This window comes from Onychostoma macrolepis, chromosome 19, assembly GCF_012432095.1.
Source record: "Onychostoma macrolepis isolate SWU-2019 chromosome 19, ASM1243209v1, whole genome shotgun sequence".
Lineage (NCBI taxonomy): Eukaryota > Metazoa > Chordata > Actinopteri > Cypriniformes > Cyprinidae > Onychostoma > Onychostoma macrolepis.
The window spans coordinates 23432607-23450041 of record NC_081173.1 but is presented as its reverse complement, the minus strand read 5'-3'; the positions used below and the strand labels follow the sequence as shown (position 1 = coordinate 23450041).

Genomic DNA, 17435 nt, shown 5'->3' with positions numbered 1-17435 from the left:
TACCAGCCATATAGTGGTCCATAAAATATTTGGACACTTAAGCCACACATGAAGTATGAAAGTCATTGTGTTAGTAACCAAAATAGGAAACCTATTAGAATTAAAAGACAGAGACTGTTCAAAACAATTACATTAAATAAAATAAAGTCAAAAATATTTGCCGCCTCAATGGACAAAGATGCTGGTATGATTATAAAAATCACTTGCAGTTTAATTATTTAATGTCAATTTTTAATCTTATTCAGTTCATGTAATATGCGCTACTGTTCAAACATTTGGGTAAGATCAGTAAGGATTTTTAAAATGGTTTTCAAGTCTCTGATGCTCACCAAGGCTGCATTTATTTGACCCCAAAATACAGTAATACAATAATATTGTGAAAAAGGTTTACAATTTCAAATGACTGTTTTGTTATTTAACATATTTTAAAATGTAATTTATTTCTCTGATGCAAAGCTGAATTTTCAGCATAATTACTCCAGTCTTCATGATCCTTCAGAAATCATTCTAATATGCTAATTTGCTAATTAACATTTTTTATTATCAATGTTGAAGACAGTTGTGCTGCTTAATATTTTTTACTTTTTGAGGATTCTTTTATATTGAAATGAAACTACAAATCTTTTGTAATAATGTACAAGTCTTTATAAGCATTCGTTTCTGACTCCAAACTTTTGAACAGTAGTGTACGTATATTCTTGCACTGGATCTTGTGTGGTGTTAGTGCTCACTGCCTGTGTGTAGGCGTTGTAGGCGCCCAGGTGTAGGCTCATGGGACTAATGACACCCAGCTGGGAGGCCACCTGCTGCATACGCCTGATTCCTCTCTCCTTCTCTGTGTCTGCAAACTTCACCACCAGACTAGAAGATGCACCCTGAGGGGATAAAGAAAATCCTGGTTCTCAAACAACATCAAATAAAAAGAAACTGAGAAGTCTTGAGAGGTGAAATATGCAGTGGGTGATGTTAAAACAAAGCACAAAGACTCTAGTGAGTAAGTATGAATATCTAAACAATGTGCTAGTGTGTTGTGTTATGCTTGTAGGTGTGATTGTGGGAGGAATCCTGAATGTGACCGTGAACGGAACACTAACACTAACCGGGAGAGTGCGGCTGCCGTGTAGAGCGCTAATGGCCGCCTGCGCTTCTGCGTTACTCTGGTATTTTACAAATGCACAACCTGCAACACACAACACATTATTAGACAAAGCCGGAGCGCAGTGGCAAACGCATTAGGCTGACATTTAATAGTCTAAAACAATGCATCATCAAGTGGGAGTATTTAAACATCCAATTAAACAAATTAAATCAAATACAACAAGCTGAGGTTGGTACAAATGCCCACATGATTTCCCAAGGCCTACGTCTCTGTATATATGGGAGGGTAAAAGTAAAACAGTTAATGATTTACAACAGCAGGTGCATCTGTTCCATTCACACTCACACGTAATTACCCAGAACACACACATCCATCACATTATAAATCACAGCCTGCGCCGAATGGACTATCATTCATTAGCCAACATACACGTGCATGAGTGAACACACTGCTGCAACCCTACTGGTGTTGTATTACTACAGATGTGCTTTACGGCCTGCAATCTTACTGAAAGGGCCTTCAAGTCAAAGACAACTGGGAAGCCTTGCTAAAACTATTTATTTCCAACGATTCGTCCAATCTATAATATGTGGTTAATTTGCAATCAGTGCTCAGAGTCTGTGAAAATGGGGCTCACTGAAAGAGGATTTTTGTAAGGGAATGTAATTGAACACAGATAGAAATTCCACTCCATCTGTTCCAAAGAAGAAATGCAAAGAAAGAGTAATAATGGGTAAATATTGATTTTTAATTATTATTAAATAAGTATTAATTTATATAAAAAAAAAGATTGAAAAAATCATTAACAAAAATATCGGTGAAAAATAGGATTCACTAAACGAATAAAAAAAAATGGTAAGGGTGTAATTGAACACAGGCAGAAGATCCACTTAAACCATCTCTTCCAAACAAGAAATGCAAATAAATAAATACATAATAGCAAATATGTTTTATTATTATTTTTATTCTTTTAATTTAAACAACAGTAAAATATCAATTATTATTATTATTAAATAATTATTATATAGAATGAGAATATATAACCAAGGTCAGGTGGGGGGAAAGGTAATATGATAGTGTTTAATATTTACACAATTCTTCATTATATTTTTGTCTTGTTTTTAGTGAAAATATCAAAATATCCTTAAGACAAGACAAATTTACCTGAGCAAAATTGCATAAAAAACTGAAATTTGTTTTCCTAGAATGTATATTGAAAATATGAGCACATATTTTTTATGAATACAGGTTTTTAATTTTTTTTAAGCATACACTTTAACTACTAAAAGGAAATTTTTGTAACGAAATGTAATTGAACATAGACAGAAACTCCATCTCTTCCAAAAAAAGAAATGCAAAGAAAGAATAATAATGGGTAAATATTGATTTTAATAATTAATAAATAAGTATTAAATTATAGAAAAAGATTTTAAAAATCATTAACAAAAATAACTGAAAAATAGGACTCACTAAAAGAATTAAAACATTTTGTAAGCGAGCGTAACTGAACACGGACAGAAGATCCACTTAAACCATCTCTTCCAAACAAGAAATGCTAATAAATAAATAATAGCTTTATTCTTAAAATGCTTTATTCTTATTTGTTTTATTATAACAATAGTGAATTATAAATTAAATAATTGTTATATAAAATACTAAATAAAGCTATAAAAATATTTAAAAACTAAATATTACTAATGATTAATTATTATTCAATTATACAGCAAAATCATTACTAAAAAATGTATTATTATTATTATTATTAACTGGTCCACACGCAGTGCACATATTTGAATGTGGTTTGCGCACCTTTGCTGGCTCCGTCAGGCCCCCTGAGTACCGTGCACTCCTCTATACTCCCGAAAGGCTCAAACATTTTTCTGACATCAGTGTCTGACAGCTGTTTCCCCAACATCCCCACAAACAGCTTCCTGTCTACACACAGAAAGATAGATCATGATAAGTATACATATATTAGAGAAATGGCTTTGTGAGATCATGTATCATTCTTAAGTGGTAATAACCATCAAATCATCGCAGACAATATTTGTCACTCCAGGTTAGTGCAAGCTTCATGGTGCAATAACATGAATGGCCACTAGAGGGCCCTAGAGGATGTCACTTGCTGAGCAACACAATGGCACTAGCTCATGTTTTGTGTGTTTTTTACAGTCTATGATATCCATGCAGAATAAAGATGAAAGAGCCATTTGCATTGTATTTTGGATTGTGTTGCTGTTTTCATCCAATAAGAGATGATTAATTCAGTCTGTGCTCATTCCACACCCATTTAATGGGTTTAAAATGTTGAATTCTTGAATTATTAATACATTTTGGTATTTGTAATAGTGTGTGTGTGTTTACTTTGAAAACTATCCTCATAAGTGAGCAAAATGTGACAAAACTGCTCTTTGAAGACATTCTCAAAGATAAAAATTATCGAGTCTACCTTAAATATATATAAAAAATAAGATAAACAGACACCCAAATGTGTGTTTGTGTATGTGTGTGTGTTATACCTCCTCTGCCCTCACTGTCCGCTGGCTTGACTTGAATGGGGCGGTTCATCTGAAACAGAGCACATGATCACATGATCAACTGCACTTTATAATCCAGCTCTTTCATTTCCTCTTGTGTTTGTGTGTGCTTTTATTGCTGAACATCATGAATGTTTGTGCATGATGTAGCTCTCATGACCTGCCCATCTGCCTCAATATTCCCGAGTTAAAAGAAAAATCTCCACACTGGCTCTGCTTCTGTTGTGTTTCAGTCCCTTTATCTCTGCTCTCTGCTCTCTCCATGTAGCCCTTGTACTTGTTTGCCTCTATTTGAGGCCTAATCGCCATCTCTCTCTCACCCACTTTTATCTCTCATCAAGAATCAGTTTTATGCTCTTTCTCTCTCCATCACACCTAATCCTGCTCCTCTCTCTCTCTCGGGCACCAGGAAAAGCACACACCCACGCGGGATTGGGGAAGTGATGGGATTAAGCACGCTCGCTGGCTAATCTGGATTACAGACGCACGGCAGATTAAAACGGTGAGAGATTCTGGGTTTGTGAAACAGAAGAGAGAAAGAGGCATCAAGGGAAAGAGAAGAGGGATGGTGATATGAGGGGGAAAAGAAACAAAAATAGAAAAAGAGGGAGAGAGAGAGAGAGAGAGAGAGAGAGGGGAAACGAGAATGGAAAGGGGGATCAAGGAAAATGAGAATATATAAACAAATATAAGCAAGGTTAGGTGGGGGCAAAGCCATTTGACAGTATTATATTAGGATACACAATTCTTCATTAATATCTTCGTCTTGTTTTTAGTCAGAATATCAAAACATCCTTAAAACGAGATTAATTTACCTGAGCAAAATTACATAAAAAACTGAAATGTGTTTTCCTAGAATGTATATTGAATATATGTGTACATGTATTTGTTATGAATACTGATTTTAAATTTTTTTAACTACAAAAAAGTGAGAAAGTTATTAAATGCAGTTACTGAATGCTCTTCTTACTATTAATCAATCAAAAATATACTAATAAAGAATAGTTTTTTAAAGAAAGCAACACTTTTATTTATCAAGGACACATTACATTAATCAAAAGTAAAACTGCATTTACATTTAAAAGGCATGTTACAAAAAAATTATATTTCAAATTAATGCAGTTCTTTTGAACTATATTCGGCAAAGATTTCTGACAGCTTGCAAACAGCTATTTTAAACTAATTATATTTCACAATATTACAGTTTAGACTGTATTTTTTGATCAAATAAATACAGCCTTGGTGAGCATAAGAGAGTGCATGTATATGTAAGGGATAATCAACGGCTAGCTGTGCATTAAATGATTTGAATGCACGACGTGGAGGCGAAGAACCGCCCGACGCGCAGCACAGCGGAACCTCCGCAAAGTGCATTCAAATCGTTTAATGCACAACTAGCCGTTGATTATCCCGTTTATGCCATGGTCATTTCCCAGCATACACATATTAAAGATGTTAACAATATGTGCGCTGCAATATTTGACCGGAACGATAAAAATGACGGTTATTTTCGTCTGTATTACTATTCAACTGTAACTGTATGTTACTATGGTTACCAATGTTTATAGGAAGCGCATTAATATAGAACGTGATTAAACTGACCAGGAACTACCTGTGCAGTTCAACGAATTTAATCAACACCTGCCAGCCAATCAGAATCCAATATTCAGACAGACCATGGCATAAACTTATATATCAGTTTCATCAATTATGATCATGAACTGTTACAATGCTAAACTGTAAAATAAATGTGACAAACTATTACGTCCATATTATTAAATGATTGTTAGGACTAAATTCTTTTTTTTTTTACCATGAAATGAAAAGAAAATATGAATTAGCATGAACAGTAGATAGTATTAGTATTGTAATTCAAATGATTTCGCAATTCTACGTGGAATTGTTCAATCATTGCAGCTCTAATTTAAATAAATACAATTAGTAAAGGAGCAGATGAGAGGCAATGAGAGAAGCTGTGAGCTAAATTGCTCAAATCAACATAAAGGCATTAATTATGCAGCAGGTGACATTTTGGCCCATTTCAGATCGCTTGGTTTTATCCGACCAGCGGCGATCGCTCATCTGGGGTCTGTATTGATCAGGCACTCGCTCGCAATCTCACACACACACACACACAGAGCCGTCTAAACCATACATAATGACTTTCACTATTTCACAGCACGCCAAAAGTATATTACACGACTCACGGACACAAACAGAAGGACATTTATCAGGATGACTAATGAAGCAGGTCTCATTGATTGCTACAGTAATGTAAAGCACTGTAAAGATCTCCAACACCCACTATACGTCTGTTCTGGATCAGTTCTTTTGCTTTCCTAGTGTAACTCCCTCTGGTGATTACTAATCTGATCTCAGCTATAAGAGCTTGTTTTGCAGCGCTTAAATCTGATTTGCCCAAATTGCTTTGTTTATCTTCAGAAAACACCGGCATACAGGGGGAAAAATAACTTTTGAGGGCATTTTAGCATTGTATTGAGGGCAGCTGCTCCCAATTTAGTTCATACACAAGGTTCCATCCCTTTCAGGCAATAACTCTTTTCTTGGACCCCCAAAATTCAAACCATTATTTGCTGAAAATCTTGTTAAATATGACTGGAGTTCATGTACATTCAAATATGGGTCAATGGAAACAGTGGCATTTGATGTCATTAATCTGCCATATTGGAATATACACTACTGATCAAAAGTTTGTGTCTGTAAGACTTCTTTTATTTTTTAAATGCTTCTATTCTGGAAGGATGCATTACATTGATTTATAATGTTACATTTTGCTGTTTCAATGAAAAAAAAGAAAGAAAAAAGAATGCTGAAATAAAATGTTCACATTTATAATATAAATTGTTTAAAAATCCAGCTTTGCTGTCACAGGAATAAATTACATTTTAAAATGTATTAAAATAGAAAATGTTTATTTTAAATTGTAAAATTATTTCACAATATTACTGTTTTTACTGTATGTTTTATTAAATAAATACAGCCTTGGTGAGCATAAGCGGTTTTCAAAAACCAACCCCAAACTTTTGAATGCTAGTGTATCAGCATCAGTGTATCATTTTATAAGATCAAAAATAAGATTTGTATTGGAGTGAAAAAATATAATACAGAATGTCTTCAGAAGACTTAGAATAGAGCAAACAAGTAACATTCACTTCCAGTGCATGGATATTCTGACAGTGACAGTGAGCAAATGATGACAGAATTTTCTTTTTTTGATAAACCTTTCCATTAAATAGTTCAGATCAATGTATATATTAGGGGTATAACGGGTACTAAAAATTTTCGGTACGGGTCTTTCGGTTCAGTAAGCATTTGTATTGAACAAATCAGCATTGTTTTAACCACTGCACGAGTGGAACTTCATTGGAAACTTCCAGCTTTATATTTTGATAAGAAACAAAGTATAATCTTTCAAATTAAGAAGAAATTTAAGCAATAAATGCCGTTTTGATGCTCTTTGATATGGCATGAGAGATCGCTGTATAAACGCCTCAGTTCAAATGGCAGCAAGAAGCGCAAGTGAACTTTACAACTGGCTTTAACGCGAAATAAACATGAATGAACATCTCACGTAATCATTCAATCAGTGTTTTAACTGCGGAAAGACATCAATAAAACAGCTTGTAAACAAAACGTCACGTTTCATTTACCTCAGGCAAGTCATCAGTGTCTACAGCTCATTAGTTCGCTAGAGAAATGAAGTCTAGAGAAGAGCATTTCACGAAATATTAGACTGCATGCTCATTATATTTTACTTTACCTGTTAGTGATGTCTTAATTAATGTATGTTTAAGTAAATCTCTGTAAATGAATATATTTTAACAATAAACAGAAACTGTATAATTTAGAAGTTAATTAAAAAACTGCATTATGTGCAATTTACATGTTTGCATAGGCTACAATTGTTTTTTGTGCTGATTATTATATAATTGAATTTAAGTTTGGGCTCTGCTGTTAATTGTAAACTTATAGTAATGTAAAAGGGCTCCCTATAGTTTGGAGCAGAAACTGAGGTAGATTTTAATTTTTAAATATAATTGAATTTATTTAAAGAAAGAGCAATTTGTTCAGTAAACCACGGTTTAATTTTTGCAATTTTTGTTTAGTTTTTTCCCCCCTGTACTGAAACCATACTGATGTCAAAACCAAGGTCTGTACCGCACCGTCATGTTTGTGTACTGTTACACCCCTAATATATATCCATCAAAAGAGGAAAAGTAAAGCCCTACTGTTGAACATGTAAAGGTTGTTCTATGACATTAACCTTTATTTTCGAGAGTGTACAACACAGCAGGTTGCTGGCCAACTGTTGACTGCATGAGCACTTTGAAATGGTCAGCAAAATGGATTAGGTTAATGACTGTGCCATTTTAGTTTCATTTTCGGAAAGGAGCCAACTCACATCAAGGTTGAGACAAAGGAACAGCTCGCACGCTCATTTAACATGCGTGCATCAACAGGAAGATGGCACATCAAACCAAAAAATACTGGAAAGCATCACTTCTGTTCTGATACACTGGGCGGTACAGGCTTCACATGAGGAGCTTTATTCATATCTTTTCTTGCACTGTGATGAGTCACAGAGCTTCAAGGATTACAGAAAGTAAAAACAGAGACAGCGGCAGAGAACAAAAAGAAAAGGGTGAGGAGAAAAAGGTACAAAGGGACGAGAGAGACGGGAAGAGACAAGAAAGAGAGAGACAGAGTCGTGGCACTGCCACTTCAGGTCGGCACGGCAACCAACCCTGTGTCACCATGACAACGGCGAGACGAGCTACCCAGCAGGTAAACAAGGTTGCCCTGGACGACGAGGGGAGGGGAAGGTAGTGATGAGGGAAAAAAAAGAACAAGTGAGACAGAGGGCGACGGAAGGATCGAAATGGATGAAAAGTGAGTCTTTGAGAATATATTTATGAGAACAGAAAGAGAGAGACAAAAGTAGCGGGTGTAACTGCTGTGGTTGCCAAAGCAACAGAGCCAGTGAAGACTCTCCATCATCTAGGCAAAAGAAACCTGTTGGCTTCCATAAACATGAAAATCAAACCCAGAGACTCCTCATAACCACACGAATAATTAAAGGGCTCATTCTGGCCAATTACTACTCCCATTATTACACTTCTTTTTTCAACATGCTGTCCCAACAGCACATTAACATGCAAATTAGATACATAGTGTATAGATAACATTGTGTTTAATGAGAAAACCAGTTTATGGAATTTTTATACACATTACATAAAGCAAAATGGTATATCAAATCATTTTGTTATATCTTCTATAACATAGTTGAAAACCATCCTTATACAAAGTTTGGTATAAAGAAATCCTGAAACCTTTGATTGGTCAAAAAAATCCCATTGTTTTTGCCTTTTCATGTCTATTCATAGCATTTTATTTTTATTAAACTTAGTCCTGGTGTAACATATTAATACAATTTGACAGAAATGTTATTTTCCATTTTTTTCTTATGCTCTAAACAATGTAAATGACAAGAAAAAAAATACTAAATTCACAAAGCTTGTTTCTGGTTCTCAGGAGGATATTGTGAAATATTATTACAATTTCTAAAAAACTGTTTTCTATTTAAATATATTTCAAAATCTAATTTATTTATGTGATGGCAAAGCGGAATTATCAGCATTATTACATCTAGAAATCATTCTAATATCTAGAAACATTTATTATTATTATCAATATTCAATAGAACAGCATTTATTTTAAATTAGCACTTTGTAACTATGTAAATGTCTTTACTGTCTGTCTTTGTAAATGTCTTTACTGTATCATTATATAAAATGTTTTTTTTTGTTTTTTTTTAATAAAAAATGAATGATGACGCCACTAACTAACCATTCAAAAAAAGTCTGGTATTTTTCATAGATTTTCAAGAAAAAAAAATTTATAAGCATAAACAACAGCAAAAAGGTAAAAATAAATGTATAAACTGCACATGACCCTATGAAATCTGTTTTATTTTTTCCTAAATTCCATTTTATTCTTTTTCCAAATTCCGTTAAAATTTTTCTGGATTGCATTTTTTCCCCATTGTATCCACATCCTCACTTGTTATGTTTCCACATAATAATTTTTTTTTTTTAATTGAATTGAATTAATTGAAATCATAAAATGTACACAATTTAACAGCAATTTATTAAAATTAAATTTTTAAGGCCATATGAAATACGTTTTATTTTTTTCCTCAAATTAAGATTTAATTTTCTCTCTCTCTTTCCCCCCCCCAGAAATACTGTGTTGTGTATTTACATTTTTCTGGTAAATATATTTTTTGGTAAATATTCCATATAAAATAATGTTTGTGCCATTCATTCACACAGAGATGTGCAGAACATGCAAATTCATATTTAAATAGTATTTTTACGGCTAAATATTTACAGATATTACTCCATGTCGCATTTTGATTTAAGTGTTCTGACCTACTATTGATGTATCCATCCAGAATTTGGTAAATTCTGTGTTATACAGAAAAATCCGCATTTTCTACATCGTGGAAATCATAGGGCGTTACCTTTAAACCTAAGGATGAACATCTCATGCTTTCCATAAATGTCCAGCTGGAGTTTTTATATTGCAGTAGCACCACTAACATTAAAACAAAGTGCATTTTGATACAGTAAATCCTTAAAGAGAACAACTGATTTTAAAAACACCAGGAAACTGAGACTCAACTATGCGCTCTATTTTGTGTATGGAAAAATGTAAAACACATCTGTACACAAATAAACGTAATCCTTCATTGTGTGTTGCAGCAGGAAAATGCAATTGTACGCTTACAAAAATAGAAAATAATGTAATATCTCTCCATACATGCCATTAGAAGCACAGGTCATAACCGTCACTGTGTTCGTCTGCCAGCAAAAACACTCCATTGACATGATGAGCACACACACTTAATCTCCGCCTTGATCCGAGGCCAGGGATTTCAGTGGGATTATGGGATATTAAATCCATAGATTATTCAATCAACTGACATTTACTCTGCCGCCACACTCCATGTACTGCCTCAAACATATATAGAAATAAATCACCATGTGTGACCTGTAAAATACCTATGCTTACATACCTAAAACAAACTGTGAAGACACACCCAAATCTGCCTTTTCCATTCACACAAAATTCAGAAAGCCGGTGACTCATAAGAGCTTAAAAATCAGATCACAATTCACGTTCACTCATTCACGCACACACTATATATGCCTGCAAGTCATGCTGTTTGTTCATATCCCTTAAGTTTCTCTGTGCATGGAAAGAATGACTGTGTGTGTGATTTGCACACAAGCTCAAGAGGATCTCTCTTGTGACTTGCCAGTGTGTGTGTGTGTGTGTGTGTGTGTGTGTGTGTGTGGCAGATGTTAAATTAGGTGTGTATCTACACAAAGACTATTCTCAATCTTGCCTCTGTACCCATCATGCAATGCTGGCCATCGCATTGAGCTGGTTCCCTAGCAACCCAGCATCCCTTGTCCCAGCCGTCTCCTGGCAACAGGACCTGCGACCGTAATCAACCTGCACGCCACCCCACCCCCAATATACTCCACTCGCTTTCTTTCCAATCTCCTTTTTTCTCGCTTATTCTTTCAGCCGTTCTATCCATATCCCATTTTATAACACAGTTACAACAGAATGTGTAGTTTCATTCACATTCAACATGTCAAAGAGAACATACTTTTATCGATACTTACATTTCTTATACTCAAACACAACATTTTACATTTAATATGAACACAATAGCTGGAAAGTAACATGGAAAAATGACTTTTTCTTAAATTCAAGATTTAGCATAGCTTAAATTAATGTATAATGTACATTTTAGGTGCAACAGATGCTGAATAGAAATATTCCATTATTAATCATTATTATGAGATCATCGAAACTGCATGTATGACAATCTTATAAGAATTAGAAAAAGTCCTTTAAATAGCATGTTACACTGCTTGAAACGTCACATCAATTACCCTTAAACAATGAAACACTATTTGGCTGGACGATTAAAGCTCCTGAAATCTTCATTCTTGAGATAATCAATATACTCTAATCAATTATAGTGTGTTTCAAATGTGTCAATCATTAGACCTCAAGCAATTACAATGGCAACACAGACTTTAAACTGTCAGCATCGACGCCTGCTTAAATAGGGAAAGGTGGACAGAGAGGGGGGAAAAATGTGTGAAAATGGCACCGCTTGAGAAACGGAGATATGCATTGGTTGGGCTTGCTAACTCAATATGCATATCAAATTCTGAATGTAACACATTCAAACAAACTCACTTTTGCCATGCAAACAGACCTAATTTGAGCGATGCTTGCAATAACGCTGATATCTAACACCCGAACACGCCGTCAAAACTGGTTTGAGATGGGGTGCTACTTTATTTTTGTCTATGCGAACCAAATGCCAAGTGGATGAGGAAAGCAATGGATTTCAACACTCTTTTCATAAAGTACATAATGCATGTTTGTTTGCTAGTCTTTATAGATTAGATTTGGTTCTCAGTTTTAAAAATGAACAGTCACACTTTATTTTAAGGTCTAATTCTTGCTATTAACAAACCATTAACTATGACTTTTGCCTCAATAAACTCTTTATTTGCTGCTTATTATTAGTTAGTAAGGTAGTTGTTAAGTTTAGGTATTGGGTAGGATTATGGATGTAGAATATGGTCATGCAGAATGTTTTTTATAATTAATAATAAACAATCAATAGATGAGAGAACTGGTCCCTATACTAAAGTGTTACCAAATGAACAAATTAAAAAAAAGTTATAGTAGACAGTTGTGCACTTTTAATGGAAATCTAAGGGTCAGCCATTCATTATGTGGTAATTGTCAATATGTATTTAACACCCAATATTCTTAAAGAGTGAATGTTCTTAATTTGCCTGGTAAAAACGGGTATAGAATATTATTTATGTTTTAAAAAATCATCATGGGCACCTCAAATTGAAAATTCGATATGGCCTTATTACTCATAAGGAAATCTGAAAATGCCATATTCATCATTTAGTACCTTTATGGGTTTTCCTGAGCAACAGTATTGATCTAGGACACATTCAGAAAGAAGACAGATTACCGCCTGCAAACAAGCTCTTAAGATTGCATGATTTGTAGCAGATGACAAAACCAACCAAATCAAGAGAGGAAGTAGGATGGACCCAAGAGGATCTGTTGTTCGTGACTTTATTATAACGAATGTCTGAGCATCTGAACACAACCACAAACGTAAACAGGATGAAAAGGGCAGCTAATATTTGCAGCCAAAAGTAGAAAATGGCCATTAGCTAGTTTATTTTGTCTCAATGGTGTGAAAAAATCTGCTGTGCACAGTGGATAGATGTCCGTCAGATTAAGTTCTGCTCTCACGGAGTGTGTAATCATCAAAGGCCACACACATGCGCGCACACACACACTCATGCTAGCAGATGTCTGTCTTTAAGCTCGTGGACGTCCGCCGCCCTCCCCTTTCAAGAGTGGCCCCTCCCCCCCACCACCACCCGCGGCTCATTATGTCAAATTTTCTTTCATTTCCCCCCTTCCCCCAATTCACCCCCCATCTTCCCCCCCTTTTCACATATCCGTCCAATTTCTCTTTAATTAGACCTACTTTCACCTCTCTCCCTCTTTCGCGCTCTCGAACCCTGTAACCCTTCAATTCATCCGAACAATGGACTCATCCTGTCTGGATGCGAGTATAGACACTGACACTAAGTCAAATATACTTAATCTCGCAGCTCTGGAAAGGAAACATGCGAGCGCACGCAATTTCGCATTTGACGTGTCGGTTCGTGTTAGTCTGATATGATCGCTTGTCTTTTATTTGTGTAAAAAGTACTAATATGAGTTTGCATGTGCTTTCTCACAAATAATCCACTTGGATTTTTATCGAAGTACGTTTCGTACATGTACAATTTCATAGGAACACATTCGTTAAATGCGAAATGTAGTGCACTGTGACACATATTTTAAGGTATACAACCACCAATCGTATCTTATTTGACTTTCCGGGTGCACTAAACATACTACGACAGAAATCAGAATGAGCACATTGTACTAAACTACAAACAAACATCCAGACATTCACTCTCACACACTCCATCCCCCTCTCTGATAACACCTGCCCTCCCCTCCCCCACAACAAAGGCACAACAGACGCTCTTTTAAACACGCGTTCAGATGCACAACAACTTGTCCCAAACACGAAAATGCCAAAATGTGTGCGCACACACATCATAGATAGATGTTTAACTGCCATTTTGCTATCAATAACCAATGGGAGCGCTAGTTCGATAGAGATCGGGTATAATTGGATGCTTTGAATCAAAATTATAATAGTAAAAACAACATTAATAGTGCAAACAGAAGCTATCCGGTCTGTCCTGCTGATCTACTATGTCCTGCTTTCTTGTCACGATTTTTATGGCTGAGGCAGGAGTAAGAGTAAAGCTGTTTCTGAAACAGCAAATAAAACAACTTAAACCACAAAAAACTCAATGTGAAAGCTGATATTTATCTTAACTGAAGTTAGATAGGATCCAGCTGAGTCACATTTTACCATAAATCGCTAACACAACAACTGTGTTTCATATTCATCCAGTATTTTAGCCCTGTAGTGCACTAGCTACTGTTTGAGAGAAGGCCAAAGGGAATATGATTTGAGATGTGGCCAATGAGTGAATAGAGGAAACGAGAGGTCGAGGTCATACACACGTATGTGAATGCTGAAAGCACAAACGAATGCGTGTGCAACTGAAGTGTCTTGGATGACGCCCGGCGCTTTGTTGTGCCCATGCAAGTGGGGCCATGTGATAAACAGAGTTAAGCAAACACGTTGGGATGGCAACGATAGGCAGAGAGCGAGAGATAGGAGAGATGGGGAAAGATAAGAGGGGGAGGAGGAAGAGAGCATGGGATTGAAAACCAGAAAGAGGACTCCAGGTCTCCATTCTCTTCCTGTCTACAATCACTGCGTACCTCTCACCTGAAATTAAACATAAGGCCAGGTGCCACTCCAGCCATGCCATCTGTTCAACCCCTCCTCCCTTGTCTTCCTTTACCTCTCCATTCAATTCACTGCTCTCAGTTGATCTTTTATTCAGTTTCAACCTTAGCAAAATTAGAATATTAGACCGTTTTTGTCAGGTATTTTTTCCTCATCCAAACAATGTAGTCTAAAAATGCATGAAATATGACTTTTACAAAACCCAAACACATTTGTATGTTTTGAAGCTTATTTCATCTGTAGAACACAAAAGATGTTTTGAAGAATGTTTTAAGCATTTCTGTCAATGCAATAAGAGAGTGTTGTAAAGTTAACCAAAACTACAACTAAAACTAAAGCTATTACAGATCAGTTTTGTTAATTGAAATAAATAAAATTTTAAAAAAGTTTATAAAGTAAATAAAATTAAAATATAAAATTAATTGAAAGACATGTTGCCTTGGTAACTAATGAAATAATAATAAAAAACAAACAAATTGCAGCTTAATACAAACATTTTAAATAAAAAAATGACAAGCACATAACAAAATGACTAAAACAAAAGTAAAAATAACAAAATCTAAATAAAAATGTTATAGTTATATATATATATATATATATATATATATATATATATATATATATATATATATGTTATAATAAATACTACAATAAATAATAGTAAAATAACACTAATGAAAGTCTATGGAACCCAAAACAGCATTGGTTCTCATTAACTTTCAAAAAACCTTGAGACAAAAATATCGTTTGTGTTTTGCATAAGAAAGAAAGTCATACGGGTTTTGAATGACATGAGAGCGTGTAAATGATGGCAGAATTGTCATTTTTGGGTGAACTATCCTTTTTCTTACCATATTTGAACAAGCGGTTACGTTTTTGTCACTCGCAAAATGACAAAAAGTCACTCGCGTTTTTTGAAAAACAAATCTGAATTGGGAGTAGTGTGAACAAAGCCTGAGAGGAAAAAAGAAAAGGTGAGAAATAAGGGTTCCAAGCCAATTTCTGTCTTATCTTATCTGTCTTTCTCCCCTCATCTTGGTTACAATTCCTATCTCACCCGCACACGCACTCTAAACACACATCACGCAGCGTTGCTGGAGCGATTTGCTATGATTGACAGGCTGGGGGCGGGGCCTGCTCTGAATGGCAGGTGCCATGAGCTGGTAATAATGCCACACAGCTGGGCTGTCTGCGTGTGTGTGAAAAAAGAAAGAAAGAAAGAGAGAGACCGAAAAAGAGGAAGAGAGATTTCTCTCTAGGAGAGGGGGGGCTGTTGTTCTTAATAATGTGGTTCCGTCGTACCTCATGGGGGAGGTTTGAACACCGTCTTACCAGGCTTAGGTGAGGGGGCAGACTAATAGAAGGATGGAGTGATAGAGAAGGAGGAGAAAGGATTTAAAGCCAGGGGAACTCGCTGATCTACGCCTGGAGAGGTCGGCAAAGGTCAGACTACTGTCATGCTAATAATGGGATTTGTTCTGGAGTTACTCACGAGCACACATGCGCATAACGTTACTCGCCATAAGGAAAAACAATCTAAACAGATGCTCACAAACACTGATTCCCTAAAACCAAGGCAGAACAAGGTTTACTTTGCTCACACTTTGATTTAATTTCATCGCTTCTAACACTACTCAACTTGCTTTCGATGTTACGTGATGTGACATACGGAGCAATAAAGCCATATATCCCTTCATTAGCCTACGTCTGGTGGGACCACAGTTGGCTCAGAGTCTGTTCAGAAGCACCAGAAGCTTCTGTTTGGCCACTCAGTCCACATCGTGTCTCATCTTTTACGACACGCAGCTTCCTCTAGCACAAATTAAACTCGCTTAAATAGAATTTGAGGGGAAGCAAAAGATTCCCTATGGGTTTTCTTGCTCCAAGTCTAATCAACAGAAAAAAAAAACATCATCATGCGAGCACTGAGCGTATAGTTGTATTAAAGGGATATTCCACCCACATCTTTACTCACCCTAATGTCATTCCAAACTGGCATGACTTTTTTTTTATCTGTGGAACAAAAAACAAGATATTCTGAAGAATGTTGTCAGCTTCGGTTCCCATTGTATGGACAAAAAATACAATGGAAGTTAATGGGAACCAAAACTGTTTGGTTACCAACATTCTTCAAAATGTCTTTTTTGTGTTCAGCAGAAGACAGAAAGTCATAAAGGTTTGGAATGGCATAAATGAAGGCAAAATTGTCATTTTTGGGAGGACTATGCCTTTAGTTCCTGCCTGTAAATCACAAAACAGACCATATGATCTCATCCTCGAGTTTTATACGTTGACGTCACGTACATTCGACTTGCAACGCTGCTCATAATGATCCTGTACATCTGGCAAATCTGAAAAAGTATGTAATTTACGCATGAAAACATAAAAAAGCATTAAAAAGATTAAGTGATTGGAGGTTTCTGAATTTACAGGTTGTCCGTCACAGCGTTGGCACGGCAGATGGCCTAACAGCTAATCAACGACTTCTGAGAGCGACATGATCGCGGATGCCTTCAAGGATTGTGCCCTCCTACATACCTAATTAAAGTCTGTTCAGTCAACACAGATTTTCACAGATCCTGTCTCCTGAACCATATAATGTGTTGTTTCCACTTTTAGAAATGACTTCATGTTCCTCAGCCTTGTTAGAAGGCTTTATGATAAAAGATTTATCCTATATGTAGTCTGCTATATATAGGCAAATGGAAGTGTTTGTCTGGCTTAAATAAATCTATTTTTTATACAGCCCGTTCACATTATTAACAGC

The 17435-nt window shown here is 35.7% G+C and overlaps 1 protein-coding gene and 1 long non-coding RNA gene across 5 annotated transcripts in view; one reads left to right on the top strand and one right to left on the bottom strand.

The window, feature by feature from the left end:
* LOC131525770 (CUGBP Elav-like family member 3) overlaps positions 1-17435 on the bottom strand; it is a 69788-nt gene that overhangs the window by 9182 nt on the left and 43171 nt on the right. For 2 of the 3 annotated variants that reach the window (XM_058753709.1, XM_058753708.1), the window contains exons 6-9: positions 3619-3667; positions 2909-3034; positions 1101-1180; positions 732-875 (exon numbers count right to left, since the gene is read on the bottom strand). In XM_058753709.1, coding sequence (XP_058609692.1) covers positions 732-875; positions 1101-1180; positions 2909-3034; positions 3619-3667 — 399 coding nt within the window. Of the gene's footprint in view, positions 1-731; positions 876-1100; positions 1181-2908; positions 3035-3618; positions 3668-16643; positions 17052-17435 lie in introns of those variants that run through there. The other variant, XM_058753710.1, reaches the window with a different exon arrangement.
* Positions 826-17432, top strand: LOC131525772 (uncharacterized). Of its 2 annotated transcripts, XR_009267279.1 has the most exons (4): positions 826-944; positions 1046-1160; positions 4046-4138; positions 17101-17432. It is a non-coding gene; the product is annotated as an uncharacterized LOC131525772 (long non-coding RNA). The 2 variants fall into 2 exon arrangements; XR_009267278.1 differs by lacking the exon at positions 1046-1160 and having other exon boundaries at positions 874-994.